Raw genomic sequence first — 18,246 nt, forward strand, 5'->3', positions numbered from 1 at the left:
CCCCGTCCCCGCCCCTCGCCGCCTTGCCGCCGGAGAACGCTCCGACAGCGACGAGCCCTCCGACGACACCGCAGACTCTGATGACACTGCAACATATTCACAATACGGTTTCAAAATAAAGTAATGTTTACAACCATATCATCAGCAACAAAATAAAACTAACCAATTCTTAATTTACAGTCATCTCTAAATTCTTTGTTGAACTTCTCGAAATCATCCTCTTCGCGGTAGCTGAGCAGCTTCTGTTCTATGAGGTGGAAGTTGTCGAACTCCTCGATGATGGGACAACCCAGACCCGGGAAGTCTTTCGTGTGGTCCCGCGGCTTCGACTGCTCGCTCTCGATCATGCCAAAGTAGAATTGTTTCGATGGTGCTGACTTTTGCCTGAAATATTTTCAAACTTTCAATCATAGACTAAGTGAAAGGTAGTACAAATAAATGGCATATTTGGCTAATTAAAAGGTTTTTTGTTATCCTTATAATGTATTTCACATCTGCTTACTTTTGCTGTGAATTATTGGTCGCTGTGTCACGTTTCCTATTGGGTGAGTGTTCCGGCGTCGACTCTTTGCCGGAAGCTTGTCCTCTATCTGGCATAGGTTTATTATTTTCCTTTGCATTCATCTTAAATTTACTGATTTCATTATTTTTAGTAATATTGCTCTGTGGGATTGATTTCGAATTTACGTCCTGTGTCCTTGTTAAAGGCCTTCTGTTGTTCGTGATTTGTGCATCCGGCTTTGTGCTGGCTACGCCTCTCTTAAGACTAGATTCTTTGACTTTAGCCTGAACTGCAGTTTTCGTTGGGTTCGATTTTTCTACATTGAATTTATTAAGCTGACTAGTTTTGCTTTCACTTAAATTAACTTTATTCCCTAATTCGTTTCTTATTCTATTTGTAGCCTTTTTGAGTTCTGTTTGAAATTCATCTTTTTCTTCATTTCTTGGTAATAATGAAGGAAGAGATTTTCTTAGTGGCTGGTTTCTGTCAGTCAGTGCACTTACTTTGCCGTTCTTTTGATCTCCCACAGTCTTTATACCTTTTTCGAATACCTTATTGGGTCCGTCGTTATCTCTGTCATGTTCGATTAATGAATTATCAAAAGTTTTCTCTCTTCTTAATGACGGATGATCGCTGTCATCTTTTTTAAATCTCTCAGAGTATCTGAAATTTCTGATTAGAAGCGGTGTCTTCCACGCCTCGCTCTGGTCGTTAGTTTTAGAAGTCTTGGCTCTGCAGCCGCTGACTACATCCGTCCTCACCCGCCTCGCCTCCTGTTTGTTCTGTAGCAACCGTTCTTCTCGTTTCAATGAGACAGAACTCTGCATCATATCCTTATTGTCAGGGTACTTCAGGTGCTGGTCCTTACTTTTGCACGGTGACTTGTATCTTCTCTCGAATGATTGATCGTTCAAGTCTAATGATTTAAAATCAGTATAAGTGTTTCTATATGTTGGGATTTTGGAGTCAGGGTGGCCGTTCGTCTTTTTGGTTTCATTTCTGGTTTTAAATAATCTGAGTTTTCTTTGGGGTTCCGGTCGCGCCTTTCCCAGACTGGAATCGGGAGATGAACCATCCCGACGCTGAAATAAGAGAGTTAGAGGTTACTATTAGTAATAGAATTTGTTCAATAATAATTTCATTTGTAATCACTTACGTTACTGGGCGGTGGGGGCGCTCGATATTTTTTCCTAAAATGTTTGTTATTGCTTTTCTGTTTTTGTTGCTCTTCTATCCTTAAGTCAGGTTCGGATCCGAACCGTTTATTCAAGCTGCCATCTGAAAATGATTTTTTAATAAAATTAAGAGTAAATAAAATTTCATAGGTAATAATTAAACATAGTAAAAAGTTCTTACTATCGTTGTTCCTATAGCCGAGGTTTGTATAAGAGCGGTGGAGGGGATCGCGCTCTCTTGACCGCGTCTCCTCAGCGCCCCCCACGCCGCCTCCCGACCGGGATCTATACGCATTCGGGTGCTAGAACAATAATTTAAAATCACGCGTAAGTTCCTACAGTTCTCAGTACCATAAATAATAGCAGAAGCATTTGAGAATACAGTCACCAGAATGAAAAAGATGTTTTCTTCTCGACACATATAACATAAGCAATTGCGAGTTAATTTTGAAGTCATGCGAGTTCTTACCCCGAACCTGTGCGAGCGCCAGCTCTCCTGCAGGCCGGAGGCAGGTCTGCGGCCGCTGATGGTGCCCCCTGAGTGCAGGATGGCGCCGTTGTCTGTGCTGCGCAAGCAGGGCGACTCCGGCAATGAGGGCAGCACCTGGAATTGCAGTGTCGCTTAAGAAAATACATTATATTGAGAGACACTATACATCAGCTCTTTGTTAATAGACATAGGTAAAACACCGTTCTTCCAATGACTATTTTTGATGTTAAATTCTAAATAAAGCAGGCTTTGTAGCAGGTACCTTGGGCGCTAGTCGCAGCGGCTCGTGCGGCAGTGGGTCCCCGCGGCGCGCTCGTTGCGGGCCCGCTGCGGCCGGCTGGCTGCCCGCCTGCCCCATGCCGCCGCCCTCACGCACGCCTCATCTGGTGACAAAGAAAACACGTGTAAATTATTTGAAACAAATACATCAAGTTTAAAACTATCCCGTGAAGGTTGGTTTTCCAACGTTAACGTTATTATTTGGAACAATTTTTTTTTATTCATAATGTTTACAAATAAAGGTAATGTGCAGATGCAAAGTGGCGTTGACCACGTGACCGCGAGGTCAAGGCCGGCGCGGCGTCGCTCATGCACACGCGCCGGCCGCGTAAACAGCTCGTAAAACCGTTGTGTTTATTTACATCTCACGCTACCCACGTTCCTACGCTCCTGCGCACTATATTAGTGAGGTTTCATGTGCAGATTCTTCTAAACAGACTTATGTACATAAAGCAGGGGAAACTATACTATCTAATTAATTTTATTTTCAAAAATATGATTTGCTATTCGATACCCGAGACAGCAATTTGTTTTATAAACCACGATTGTGGTGAACGAAACCAACCGTAAAGCAAACAAGTGGTAACAAAGTTCTTCGCAACAATTACAAAGTAACAATGCGTTTTCTTCGAAAGAATTCTTGCATTCGTATTCAGACTACAAACTATTCACAAACGTAATGTGAAGAATATAAACAATTATAGTTAAATGCTAAATACTTAATGATTTGCAAATTGTTTATCGATTTTAATTATTTTGCTTTCGAGTTTCATGCTATTTTGAAAAGCAACAGCATAATATGTCGGTTTTAGTATTTTGAATAAGCATATGGATAAATGTAAAAAAAACATCTTACTTTATATCTTCTTTATTCATACATAATTAATTAGAAGAGTAATTAATTACGTTGTTACTTGTGTATCACATCTTGCATTCTTTTGTTTTATTTCGCCCCTAAAATCTTTGTTTTTTTTTTTATTATGTTTTTAATTTGGTGGATTGTCGATGGCCAGTTATTACAATAAAATTATAACTTAAACAAATTATAACCAATGCTACAAATGTATTTCATATAAACCGTATTTCAAATTAATGTCATTTGTTTTTTATATAATATAATTATTACATTAATGCCTATTTTATTAGCGCCATCTAGCGATCGATATTGACGACTATACGAACATTATACCTATGAAAAAGCCAAGATAAAAACATGTAAACTTCCAACAAAATGTTTTATTTTAAAAATCAACAAAAGAAGTTAAATTAATGTTAAACGTGTCGCAAACATTTATTATATGTTTACACGCAATCTTGTGGACGTTGTCGGAGGAGAACGCATCTGCAAACTAAATTAGCAGATGTGTGTTAAATGCAGTCATCATCGCTTCCTATGTTTCCGTTTTATCGCTTCTGGACAAAGATTCACAAGGTCTTACATTGTTTCCGTATTTTTTTGTGTTTTTGTTGATTTTAATGTTTCTTTGTTATAATTGAATTAATTAATGAAGTTAGCTACAAGTATTTATGTAATACCGAGTTCTAAAAGTTCAATGCTTTTTAACTTTTCAAGTCAAAAGATCATCTCATATATAAAGCGAACTCGTCCAGTCTACTTAAAATTTTTATTGTGCAAAAATAGTAAAAGTACAAATTGGTAGACTGTCAGCATTTATGGAGATGCCAACGCCATACGGATCCACTTTCTTTATGATAATCGTGGACTTCGCGTCCGTGTGCAGTCGCGCGTGTGGAGAGCCGCTAACACATCGCCGCTGCTCCGCCGGATGTCTTGACCTCATAACTTCCCGCACATTGAATTGAGAATTATATATTCCCGAGGACAATAATTAAAATCTATTCAAGATCTAATAAAATATATTTTAGATTTGTCATACATTTTAATAAATAAAAACTGTCTGTGTATCTGTATTTAATTTATATCTGGTTATAAAGGTTTGTTAAACATTTGTTCTAATGGAACGTGCGATTTAAGTTACCTTTCCACTGAAATTACAACTTCCCTCTGGATCAGTTAACAATTTGCGACCGTTAATGTTACAACCAGAACCAGGATAAACAAGGAACACAAACACCGTTATTAATAAAGGTTAAAATGAAAGGTTGTAATGGAAAAACAAACGATTTATATTAAATATCGGAGCATCGCTTCCTTGTAGCAATTTAGTGCGACCGCCTGGTATTAGTTGGCGGCCACAAACGGCGAGCGGCCGTGGATAAGGGGCAAGCGATAAGCTAGTAGCGGCTTAACAATAAAGCTTGGATAAGCAACAAGGAGCGAACCTCAAGCGAAAACTAAGACAAGGTAAGGAACAAATGTTAGGTAAGGAACAAAACACAAGCGACAAGCCACAAGCGGCAAGCTGCTAGCAGCAAGTGTATTATCAGGCGAGCGTAGTACGAGTAATTGATAAAACCCGTTCCATTTGCCGCGGTGATGTACCGCTCCCGAGGGCGAGGAAAATTATTTTAAATCGGGTAATTGTAAGGAAGAGCGCATTGCTTATTACATTATTTAGTATTTTGTACCTATTTGTTATCAATACGGTGACCAGGTGTACCCTAGTTGAGGGATTTTATTATTGACCAACAAAAAGGCAATTAACTAGCAACTAGCAATTAACACAAAATAATAACATTGGTATTATTTTGTGTAGGAATAAAAAGTAAGTAACTGATTTCCTTCGAAAGGGTGCTAAATGACAAAACAGTACAAGAAAGCTTAGAAGTTATAACGTTTGTGCTTCCTTAGATTGCATCTATTTATATGTTTATCCATGTTAGGATTACAAAGTTGGGCGGCTACGAGAAGAGGCGCTGGTGAGAGACTAGTCTTGTTAGGTGGTGGGTTATAGTGTTGATACGAGGTGCATTGCTTTTTTACATATTTCACTTTGAAACTGCTACGGTAACGCATTAGAGAGATAGAGAGTCTATTTTCCATGTGGAAATTATAAAATCAAAGGAACTCAAACGCTGACCGCATTTGCCAGTTGTAACATTCTACCCACAAGATTCGATTGAGCTTAAAAGCTTAGATACAGATTATTAATGGATAAGCGATTACTTTAACGAACGTTAATCTCAGCAGAAGCGTTTAGAATCTGTGGCAGCGATGCTCCCGTCACCGCATCCCCATTAAAACATTAACGGTTACCCGGCGTCTCGGTTGCTCACGGCGCGCGGCCACGGACGCGGAAAATTATTCGCAGCAGCGACTCGCTTCCGCGACGCGCGCCATCTTGTGGCGTCTGCCAAGATGGCGGTCAGCAGACAGCGCAAGCTGCTCGTGTGAATCCGCTCTAATGATACTCTTTAACGACAAAGCTCTAAATTGTTTACCCTCATATATCTTAATGGCTTCATGATGACGTTAAAATTAAAAGTAGTCATTAACTGTTCTCTTGCATTACTTTTCGATACAGTCATATGCGATAAGCTTATTAACGTCAAAGTTCAAAGATGTAACGGTAACTCATATTTTCTCCGTCCATTTTGCTCGAATAAACATCATTTCCACGTAACTTAATCAGATCAATAAATGTCAACTAGATTTACAATTGACAAATGTCTACATTGTCTCTGAATGATCTATTAACTTGGGAGTTCATAAACCATCAACGTATTCCAATCGCTCCATCTAGCGGCCGACAATGTCATCAATTTACCTCATGAATGAGCCAGGAACTGCCGACGTACGGTGAATGAACATAGGGTAGACAAATAGTAGACAACACAAGACAAATTTAACTACATCGATAATCCCTATTTTAAAAACAGGAAATAGAGGAGGATTCAATTAGAAAAGAGAGGGAAATGCGCATGTGATTGTGTTCAAATATTTCATGCCATATCTTTGAACGTATTGGATCGGCGACAATTATTATTTACTAGAACTTTCTCTAGAAAATGTTTGCAACTCTCTGCATATGCATTGCTCTGTGCAGTCGTGCCGCGCGGTCGTCTGCAGGCCGCCACAAAGTCTACCGCCGATGTTGTGCACAGTACAGGATGTCTACGAAACTACAAGTTTTATTGAGAATATTTTTTCATTTGTGCTTTTGATTAATCTAAGGAGATATACGTTAGTTTTAGATATACTGTGTTTACTTTTTGGGATTATATCTTCACAGACAAATGAGCCAGGTGTCTACGCGGCCACGTTCCACCGATTAGCATACATATCTCATCATCTGGTCCCGTTCGCACCGCGCCAATCAGACCGTGCGCCGCTCTCAAATTTGGTATATAGGCACTGCAGACACACAAACCTACAAACTATGCTCATTTGTATAATGTTTGAGATAACTAGAAGAGCGAATTAAATGTTTTATTTGGCTACTTTTCTGTACATTTATACCTCGAAAACGAGAGTACCACTATTGTGCGATTGTCGATTGTTTCGCAGCCAAATCAACTGTTTAGTAGCACAACTAAAATCGAACAGTGTGCGCACCTACATATAATCTCATAGGAATCAAAGCGAGACTAAACAGTTGTGCGACAGTTCAGTTTCAGGTGTGCACGCGTTTTAAGTGTTTCTAAAATAAGTTCGCAAGTAAATGACAACCGTGTTTGTTTGTGTCGTGGTTGCGTGAAGTCGAAGGGCCACCGTTACCCTCTAACCAAATGCACACAAAATCTGTCGGTTTGTGTGTCACAGGGCCGCGCTAACTGAACCGGTCTGTCTACCCAAATGTTTAAACTACATCGCATAAGGTCATACATAAATATTCATGAATATAATTTAGTTACTGTTATTATAAATTGTAAATATGATTTATAAACTGTAGCTGAAAATATTCAACTTTTTTAATATATATCATCAATATTACAAGATACTGTAACTTATCTCAGCCGATGATGTGGTAAAATCGGCTTCATTTAAAGTTTAGCCTCCACACGCACAGTTTTACTGTGAACAAATGAACAACCTGTCTAACTGTTCAATTAAAACTAGGAGTATCATAACTGAGCTATCTTTACCGACTTCTTACTTTAAGATAATTTGAGCATTTCATTATTGATTAACGATTTAAAACCAAAAAAACAACTGACAGCTAAATTATACTAACGTAATTCGATGTTTCTAAATCATCAAGCAGCGTATAGTTTTAACCAATTTATGTTGCAAAATGTGATGCGAATGAAAATGCGCTTGCAAGCACTAATTGGACATTCTATTAGTTCAGTTTCTTCTTAATTCCATATCTATCAGTTGGATGAATATATAATTTGCTCAGAATGTAAAACATAGATAATGTTTTTAAGTATTCAATGTATATGTTAATCCCATGGTTAAATCTTCCACAGTAAGACCTTGTGATAAACTAACACACCTCGCCTCTCGTTTGACCACGTACACGATATTTGGTCTGTCCATCGTTCTGTTTGTCTAATACATTTGCCGAGAGTTCCACTTTGCTAGTTTTTCTTAGGTCAGTATGTTGAAATGTATTGTAAATTATTATTAACTTAATGTGGTTCAAGTCAAATAAAATAAGATTGCGACATGTACTTGTTTTAATAATGCCAGATGCTTTACGAAAAATTAGATTTCTTTTATATACAAGGTTTGCTATTTACTATCGCTTTCTATCTACAGAATTGTTTCATTTACCCTGATATTATTCTAACATTCGTTAAAGAGAGCATTATGAATGTTACCTCATAAAGGTATATTGTATCTGAAATCGGAAACTCATATTATCTTTCCGTCTGTCACATAATCAGATATGTAACAGGAAGGTAATGATATGCAAGTTACGCATGAAACTAGCTACTGAGAGAAATCTCACAAAACATAGTATTAATTGTTAATTATAACTGAACTGTAATATTTTTCCTGTAAACTGATGTTGGAGATATTTGTCTGACGCCAGTTTTAACTGTACAGTTCGTTAGGCAAAGTTTGACCTGAAATTTAAGCTGTACAATTCGTAATTTGCCTACTTACATTACGTCAGAGGTGTGAATCTTGCATTCCCGTAATATTCTCAACATCCTTCCTATGCCTCGTTTATTATTTCGTTTTTACTACGAAATATTGTTATAGCATCTTGTAAAGCATCTAAGAATTTGCTGTTGGTTTACCATTTAATAAAAAAAAAAAACAAAAAATAAATAGAAGAACATATAGATGTATTAACCCATTTACCTATATTAACCGAAGCATAATTTCAGTGCAATAACAGATATCGCAACACACAAGAGCGTCTAGACTCGACGTTCTCGTAATGAGCCGACATTAGAAATCAAAGTAAATCTCCAAGTTTCACGTACATTGCTTTCTTCAAACGAGTCCCATTAAACATTTCCATTTCATATGACAACTATTAGAAACAAACGGCCACTAGTTTCAAACAAGTGAAATTAACTTAGTTTTTACTAAAACTAGTACAATTTAACTGATTATGTAGTTCTTTTAAAATATAGTAAGAAATATGGAAGTCTAGACAATCAGATTATTGTTCACTTATAATCATATTAATATTACAATTGCAAAAGTCTAGATGGATGGTTAGATGGATGTTTGTTAGTGTTTGTAGCCTAAAAGGCTGAACCGATTTTGATGAAATTTTGTACAGATGTAGAGGATAACCTGAAAGAACACATAGGATACTCGTTTTAGTTTTTTTTTAATTTCACGCGGGTAGAGTCGCGGGCAAAAGTTTGTCAACGATATTTTTAAATCAACTAATTTTACCGTGTTCTAAAAAGATCTACTTTTTGTCTATGGTCAATTAATAAGCGTCTAATCATACCGGAACAGATCACGCAACTGAGATATCATCCATTACAATATTACGTGTACTAATCATATATCAATAATTTATTTACGCAACGCTGAAGTCACAATTAACAGAACAATTTAAACAATCAAGTTGTAATCAAATATTTTGACTGGATAATAACACTTCAATAAGCTTTCTTTAATAACAAGCGGAACAAAAACAAATTATCATAACAATGACGATAATTAGAACAACGAACGTAATATCGTACAAATGACAGAGAACATGAAATTGTATTTGTAAAGACACATTCACAATGCGTTCGGAGTTTATTCTTTATTTAAAAGATGTAAAAGTCAAAAAAGAAAAACGTGTGAAAGCCAAAACGCTGATGAAAGAAAGCTACAATTTAAATCACAGGATCTATCATGAAGCGTAACGTAAGAACGTAACGTATCGACAAAATTTTCATGAGATTTATTGATATACTTTACACCCGGCAGGAGCGTTGCAGAAATCTGATACAACGTGAATACGTTATAAAACGTTGTCACGAATAAAACTGGCCTTTATGTGAACACGTCCTTAGTCCGTTAGCTCGCGCTCCCGAGCTTGACGAAATGACTGACAGGCTGACAGAGGAACGGACGCCGAGACAAAGCGAGCCACATGATGTATCGGCCAAAGTAATTACTGTTAGGAAATGAAGAAGCCGATGTAACAAGCCATTTTCAACAACCTACGTTCAAATGGGCTTTTCTAATACTACTCTTGATTAATAAACAGAATGTTTCCCCATAATTTACTATACCACTGCTTTACCACGCCCTCTACGAATATTGTATTGACCAATGCCATACAATATGTTTCTTAGCCCTGTAGTATAGTTTCGATAAGCACGTTAATCAAAACAGAGAAGGCGCGGCCACAAGGTCGATTTACTCACGAGTCTAAGATTTTCCCACAGGTGGGTCTGTGGGTAGTGGACAGTGAGCGGTGGTTTGAACAAATTCGGCGCCGCAACCTGCTATTAGAATGTAACAAGTAACTTTAAGCATGATAGAGTCAATTGACAAATTCCAGTCTACTAATGATTTATATTTAGCATTTTATTTTAAAATAATGTTTGTATTTCGTGATTTTTTTTATTTTTAAATTAATCTAATGAGTCTAAAGATGTCTAATCTTTGTCATAGTGTTTAATCTTTGCGATGTTGGCTACTCTTTGACATTTTAATGGCAAAGATTAGACAACATACTTAATCCCAAAAAACTACGTAGTTTACTGATAAAATATTTTAACAACTATTAAAAGCAAAAACATCAATTTACAATCAAATATTTGCACATACACAATGATAAATTACATGACAAGCGCTCGCGTAATCCGTAATTGCATAAGTAAATGTAATCATTGTTGCCATTCAATTATTATTAGATAACGTAAACAAATAACTGCATAACAAGGCATGTTTTTAAACAATAGATAAATACCTTGTGCAAACCATTGTCGAATACTAGTGCGTCTACAATGTCGTGTAAAACCAGTAATAATTCATCAGTTTTCTTTTAAAAATCCAAACAATTTTGAAGCTCCACACAAATTACATACGTTTTTTCTTACTAATCTCACTAACCTTACAAATGCGAAAGTTTAAATGGATGGATGATTATGGATGTTTGTTAGAGTTTGTTGCCTAAAATTCTGAACGAATCTTGGTAAAATTTTGCATAGGTTGATGTAAAGAATATTTTGGAAGAACACATAGGCTACTTATTTTTGTTTTTTAATTTCACGCGGACGGAGTCGCTGCCGAAAGCTAGTAAATAATAAAATGGTCTACAGTAATTTTGTTTTTTTAACTATAAATCGATAGTAGATAATGGCACAGCCGGGTTCATATAAAGGTCTCGGACCTCGCCCACTATATTCAAAGTCATTCAGAAAATGGCTATATTTTACACAACGTGCTAGCGAAGCCACAATAGGAGTTAGAAATAAAACTCTTTTAGCATAACACAATAGACACACACATAAATTGTGCTTTTAATCAATTACGTTACCTACGAGACACGAAATCACCATGGTCTGGAATTTTCTTTGAATTTTAATCACAAGTACTATCGGGGAATTTCGTGGTATTTAAACTCTAAAGTTACAATCGATTGAACATTTACGTATCAAGAGGACACAACTTTTGATTGTGTATATACAGAAATGTCGAAAATGGTAAGAACAGGCCGAGTTTTTTTCGTTGCAAGGAACAACGCAATGTTTCTATAAGTGGAACACCGCGTACTGTCCTGACTGTACAAGACGTTCATTTTAAGACGAGTTAAAAGCACTCAGTTATAATTATTCGTACTAAATGTCAAATGTTTTCGTACTAAGTAGGTTCTTACAAAGTATCGTTTTCTGCATGGCATATAGTTTGACGTATAAACAAATAGTACAACCGGCCCACATGAGATTGCATTTCAAGAATTTATCCTTGAGCTGGGCTTATGTGATGTGACGCGTTGAACTTGTATGAGGGGGCGGCGGATCAAAGAAATGTCACGCTGCAACCTTGCAAGGTAAACATAATAAAAAATCACGTATGTGTTATAATTACAAACACCTGTTTCAAGAAAATGTAAATTGTAATGACATATTAAAATTGATGAATACCAGAAATATATGCATGTTTAAATGCCGTTGCCAATTGATAATTTAAGTTAAGGAAATATTGAATCGATTGTACATTTTTTGAATCTATTCTTTACACAATTACTTCACCATCAAATATAATATTATAATACGTTCTGTTGAATTTAACTATAAGAACTAAATTTCGGTTACCAAAATAATTTAATTTATATTTTTAGATACTTGTATGAACGAATTATTTAAATCTATACTCATGTTATAAAGAGGAAAGATTTGTATTTTTGTATGTATTGAAATAACTCAAAAACTACTTTGCCGATTTTATAATTCTTTCACTATTAGAAAGGTAATTTATCTGTTACATAAGCTATGTTTTTTATTATTTTTTTAATCACACAGGGACGAAGTCGCAAGTAACAGCTAGTAGTAAATGTTTTCAAAGATAAAATCTGAAACATCTTAAATTACATTTTAAATTGTAGTCATTCCTTGAACATAAAAAGGTTTTTAAGTACCTTAAGAGATATGAGTTGTAGCACTTTAAGCGATTTTTCTACGTAAAAATATCCAGATGGGAACGAACGAATGACCTTTCCGTTTATCTACAGCCGACCTTCGCGTCCGTTCTACGAGTACGAGTACTGCATATCATGCTCTGAGTTAATCGATTTATTTCTACCATTAAAATGTTATATCTTGCTTAAGTACTTAAAATACTATTTGAATAATGGCCAATATTTAAACGTTGTAATTGAATAAAGTAACTATGTCCTTGCCTAGACGACAAAATATAAACTTAAAATAATCCATAGACTAATAACTTGAGTTAATAGCGATATGGCAAACATTTTTTTTTCAGTCCCTACAGAGGAATAAAAACAGTTTGAATTAAGAATTCCGTCAAAATTCAATGCGAATTGAAGTGACTAAGTTAAAAATAATCTGTCGTGTGTCGCTGATTTTACGAGTGTCGTGTATTCGCGGCGTAAGTAGAGCATGTGCTAATGATAGTTAAATTAAGGGTGTTCACTATGTCATTGTTACATGCCGACTCTCCTAAAGGTTGGTTCACACGAGCGTCGCTACGAATAAACTTGTCCGTAAACTTCGCATGATTTTGTTTACACTTGATTTACAATATTACTGCTATTATAAAGTGTTTTACATTAGTAATTTTAATAGTATTTCAAATATAGTGTGTTTGTATAAATCAAAAATATAAAAAAATGTTGATGCAAACTTTTATCGTGTGATGACACTCAAAAGCAAAAAGAACATAATATTGAGCAAAAAGAACATAATATTAAATATCTTGTAATAAATGTAAAGTAATTAAATAAATTAAAACATTGATAGTATTAAAGATTGAAAAAGCTAAAGATATGATCATAATAATTCAGATTAAAAATCGATGTAATAAACGCAACAAAAAGCTTCAGTGTGGACGTGTCCTTACAAGAAAAAAAATAATTATGCTCAGTTTTTGCGCTAAGAAATGCTGATGTCGCTAAAAAAGTGAAGTCAGAGGCGCATTATGGTATCATTTCATGTGACGATTTGTGATGTTTGATCGCTCATTGTCCGCGGGGTCATTAGCTCGCTTTTCCATTACACGATGCGTTGCCGGCAAAAAAGAAAACACGGTCTTTATATCTCGTATCTGTTTTACGCCATATCCGAATGCCTGAGTTATGACGTCAGAACACTCTGAATAAACATTGCAATAGATAAAAAAAAAATATTTTCAAGCTTTTAAATTGTTTACTCTTTGTCCGTAGTTATATTTGAACGTAATCGTTAAAAGTTATTCTTTTTATTATTTGCGGGTTAATTAACAAAGACAAATATTGGATTTTATTTCATGTGGACAGTGTCAAAATAAACATATAAAAGTTCGAACATATGTTATGTTCAAGTGCGCGGAAACAGGTCCAAGAGTTGGCCAAGGCGAGCGGCCGACATCTGCTTACACAATCAATTCATTCAATATTAATCGCCACCAAATTACGTGAAAAATTAATCAAAGAGATAACTTAGCTTTCATAATAAACTCTGAAGTGAGTATGGATTTTGGTATTTAAGTTTTAAAAATTAAATAACTTACAAAGGCATCTGACAAATTATGATTGATATCTTTAAAGCAATAAAACCTTCATTTCCTGTGTCTTATTACAAAGTGTTTAGTGGCAAAGTGTAAATTAATATTTAAATGCATTGTGTGACAATGCGAGGAAGTGCGCTCGTTACAGCGAGAGCGCCGGGAGAGTGCACCTCTGTGCGCTCGGGAAACTGCATACATAGAGCAATACAATCCATAAGCGGTAGCGGGACTTTTAAAAACATGAAATAACTTTTTGGTTATGTTTTACTATTTTTGGATTTTCGAAGTTCTTCGTATTGTTTCGTATTACTTCAATATAAAAACTAGGTTAAAAAATATATCGTTTATTGCGCGATTTTCCTCAAACTTGCCACAAATGAGTTTTCTTTTCCGCCTTCGTTTAATACGATATGATATACTAAGAATTTTATTTACGGGAAGCTTTTTGATGTTACATTTTCTGATTGATCAATTAAAAATGAAAACAAAACGCTGCGTCTATTAACTTGCACCACAATTTATTCAGGTGACGAGTTTCTTCGGACTTTACATTTTCACTTGCAGACGGAAAGTTAGCGTTTAAATATGTCATTTGTTTAGAAAGTATGGGTGAATATGACAATGTTATATGTGCTTGGAAAGTCAAGAGGATATTGTTTGGATAAAAAGTTATTTATTACATAGACATGAAAGACTTTTAAAACCAAAAGTAATACATATTATGTAATAAATACAAAAGCATTATAAATGTTAAAATGAATCCATCCAAAAGTATCTAATCTCGGAGTGAGAGCTAATTTTCGTCTGACCAACTACGGTTAGAAGTGTCGGCGCGTTTGATGTGCCCGTGGGAACCGCTTCGGGTTAAGGCGACGTTTCCTGATGCGCATAATTTCGAATTTACTACGTGTGCGATTTGACCGCGCCGCCGGGATCATTTGGTGCCCGTTAATGCTATCGCCGTGGGACCAGGGAGCGATTTACTGATCTAGCTGTAATCCTGGTCTAACTGAAACATTGTAAGAGATGTATACAGTTATAATACTAAGGATACACTCGATTGTGTTACTTATTGCCGGTTTCCAAAGTAAAGTAAACCATTCGTTAGAGTGTTTGCTACTATAACTTCACGAAACGTGTTTCCGAAACACTTAACTAGGATTTTACTTCGTTGAAATTTAGTTTAAACTGACATTAATGACAAAATAGTAAAAAAAAGTACCATTAAATATGACTAAACCTTACTAATCTTACTAATGGATGGATGGATGGATGGCTGGATGGATAGATGGATGTTTGTTAGAGTTTGCAGCGCAAACGGCTGAACGGATCTCGATGTAATTTGGCATAGATGTAGAGAATAGTCTGGAAGAACACATAGGCAACTCACTTTTGTTTCTTTAATTCCACGCGAACGGAGTCGCGGGCGAAAGCTTGTAATAAATTAGTTTACATACGAATACGAGTGTTTAAAAGCTTTTATGTAAAAGAAAAAAACAAACCGCTTCTACAGGATAAGAAATTCGAAGTGATCGTTTTGTTCTGTGTTAAAATTATCACGCAGCTATCAGATGTATTGAGGAGTTTATTGTTTGTACAGGACCACTTGTCGGCGATCAACGCGACCGCAGGCCCACCACTGACGCTGATAACAAGCAAATGGAACCATTACATTGCTTAAATTATCACTATTTTAAGTTTACAAGATAAGCAGTTCTATTGTTAAGTATTTAATCATACTAATATTATAAATGCGAAAGTTTAGATGAATGTTTGTTAGAGTTTGTAGCCTAAATGTAAAGAATAGTCTAGAAGAAGGCTAAGCTATTCACTTTTATATTTTTTAATTCCTCGCAAAAGCTAGTAATAGATATTTCAATTCTCTCTTCGATTATTATAAGCTGAATAAAACTTCGTTTGCGTTATTTACATTCCGATAATATCGTAGGATACCTTTTTCCCTTTTTAATGTAGACTCACTATAAGATCTTTATTTATCTTTTGCTACGTAAACTTTTTATAGCAAGAATACACCTCATCAATAACTTTTCATTAAACGTTTTCTTTTAACAACGAGATATCTCATCGACGCGTTAATTAAAATGCAACCAGCTACAGTTTTTTTTATAATAAAGCGAAATCGATTATTCATCCTCACATCGACATGCAATAATTCAGCCCCAAGACAAAATGACACGCGTCTAATGAATTTCAACTCAAGACACGTAATTATAAAGTTAATTTTCAATCGGACAGCGACCGCGTCTAAAAATGACGTTGCATGCGTCGGTGATTAAAAATCACACAAAAGGGTTAAAGATAATGGATGGCCAGCGTTAGTTGATCTCCGCCGTGAGGTTAATTTTCATTGTAAAGTTGAATATAGTATTAAATGCGGTGGGAGGGGGAGGTCCAGTTGGTGTGGCCGGTCGTCTTGATGACAGATAATAGGCAATGAGCAGGCAAAGAAAGTGTGAGAGAGTCATTAAGACGTTAGAAGGCAATCGCGTGGTCCGATTGGTCCTCCTTTGTTTAATATGTGCTCTATATCATGTGAAGATTATTTAAAGTTCCCACGCTTAAGAGTTTAGATATATTATGTTGGTAGTTTTATCACGATTGACAGTTCGATTTTACGTAAATACACAACAAAGTATTCTATCCAATGTACGCGGTTTGCCGCGGTGTGGTCCTCTAAGCAATGCGCGGTATGCAAGCTGGTCGTTGGCGGGTCAGGGCGGCTGCGGCGGCTGGCGGACAATGCTCGCTATCTAACATCTCGCGTATTGTCTACCAAACGCTCTAACACGTACAAGAGCTATAACATATAATGGATGCGGATTATAATAGATTATAAACAGGATCTTATTTAAAAGGCAAATATGTACACGGTTTTTAGACTTTCTTTGACATATGACTAATCTTATGAATGGTAATCTTCGTTATCTATTCTTGAATATTGTAAGTACTTAATTAAAGATAAATATTTAATATAGTATTTAGTTTAGTTAATTTACAAAAGTTAGTACATGAAATGATTAATTTGACAATGAATTTTATATAAAACAAATCGTCATATTTCATGTTTCCTATTCACCTCCAAATGTTAGCAAATCCGTGTTGTGTGGTGTACAGTCGTAGGCAGCCGCGGGCGCAGCTATTGTTCTATAAGCTCTGCTCACCCCATTGTTCCTTCGTCGTCGCTCACCCATTGTCCGACTTACCACTTCGCCACCATACCACCATGCCACCACGCCGACATGCCATTGAAAACTCCCATACAGCCCCAGGATACAACTAAAGCTCGTTGTAATAACAAGGAATTTCTAACACCAAGTCACGCTGTGAAACAATAACTCGACTAAAAATATGATATATCAGTCTGAAAACATTACACTAGTGCAGGGGTGGCGAACTTATAATATCAATTTGCCAGTTTAAGAAATGTTCAACGAAACGTGTCGTCAAATAATTTTGACTTCCTGATCATTGAGAACATTACGCAGCGTAATATAATACTCTTATGATACCTACTTCACAATTTTTATGCACAACGAATTGTGTAATCAGACGTGGCCAAAATATTGATGTCGTTTTTGGCACGCCCATCCCTGCCCTATTGCAAAGATCAGTAGAAACATAAAGAGAACCCTTTTTCGGAAGTTGAAAAAGGTACGTCTCTTTTAGGACAGGTTTATTTTATTCATAAACCAAATTGACACAAACTTTAATGTAAAATTCCTTGTCTGTTGTTACGCGAATGTAATCGGTCATTCTTAGTAATGTGTCGTGACACGCAAGTTGTAATGTCACACAAAAATGACGTGATTTTAATAATGCGTTGTGGCCGCTCAGAGCACTGGGCACTGGTGCAGTCGGCGGGTAATTACAGGGCGTGCCGCTACGCAGGAAAACGAGGCGAGTGGTCTCTGGGAAAGTTCGAAAAATACTGATTTGCTTTCTTGATGTGACATACACCGTGTACTTGGAATTTGTTCGAGTTACGGATAAAACAATTATTTTTTCCTTTTATGTTATAATGTGGCAAAGTACGCGGCCACATGAATATGCTGAAATATCAAAGGGACCGCAGCCCTAAATATCATTTAATTGACGGAGATCGCGTACAGAAAACGGATGTCCCCCTTCCTATGTATTCTCTTCCATCACATTCACTTGTTTTTGCCTTTTTTTATAAAACAATTGAATTTCAAAAGCACAAAACGTATGTATTATACTAAATCCCGTTTTCTTTAAAGATCACAGAGTATTGAGGAAGGAACAAATTATGATT

General features: G+C 36.1%; 1 protein-coding gene across 1 annotated transcript in view; it reads right to left on the reverse strand.

The window, feature by feature from the left end:
• LOC106111750 overlaps window positions 1-18,246 on the reverse strand; it is a gene marked incomplete at its 3' end in the record, with an annotated part of 42,296 nt that continues 24,050 nt past the window's right edge. The window contains exons 3-9 of the mRNA XM_013293894.1: window positions 2,430-2,550; window positions 2,147-2,281; window positions 1,859-1,979; window positions 1,659-1,780; window positions 503-1,584; window positions 164-384; window positions 1-86 (exon numbers count right to left, since the gene is read on the reverse strand). Of these exons, the coding sequence (XP_013149348.1) occupies window positions 1-86; window positions 164-384; window positions 503-1,584; window positions 1,659-1,780; window positions 1,859-1,979; window positions 2,147-2,281; window positions 2,430-2,525 (1,863 nt within the window). The remainder of the gene's footprint in view (window positions 87-163; window positions 385-502; window positions 1,585-1,658; window positions 1,781-1,858; window positions 1,980-2,146; window positions 2,282-2,429; window positions 2,551-18,246) is intronic.

The sequence above is a fragment of the Papilio polytes genome, unplaced genomic scaffold, assembly GCF_000836215.1.
Source record: "Papilio polytes unplaced genomic scaffold, Ppol_1.0 DF824146.1, whole genome shotgun sequence".
Classification (NCBI taxonomy): domain Eukaryota; kingdom Metazoa; phylum Arthropoda; class Insecta; order Lepidoptera; family Papilionidae; genus Papilio; species Papilio polytes.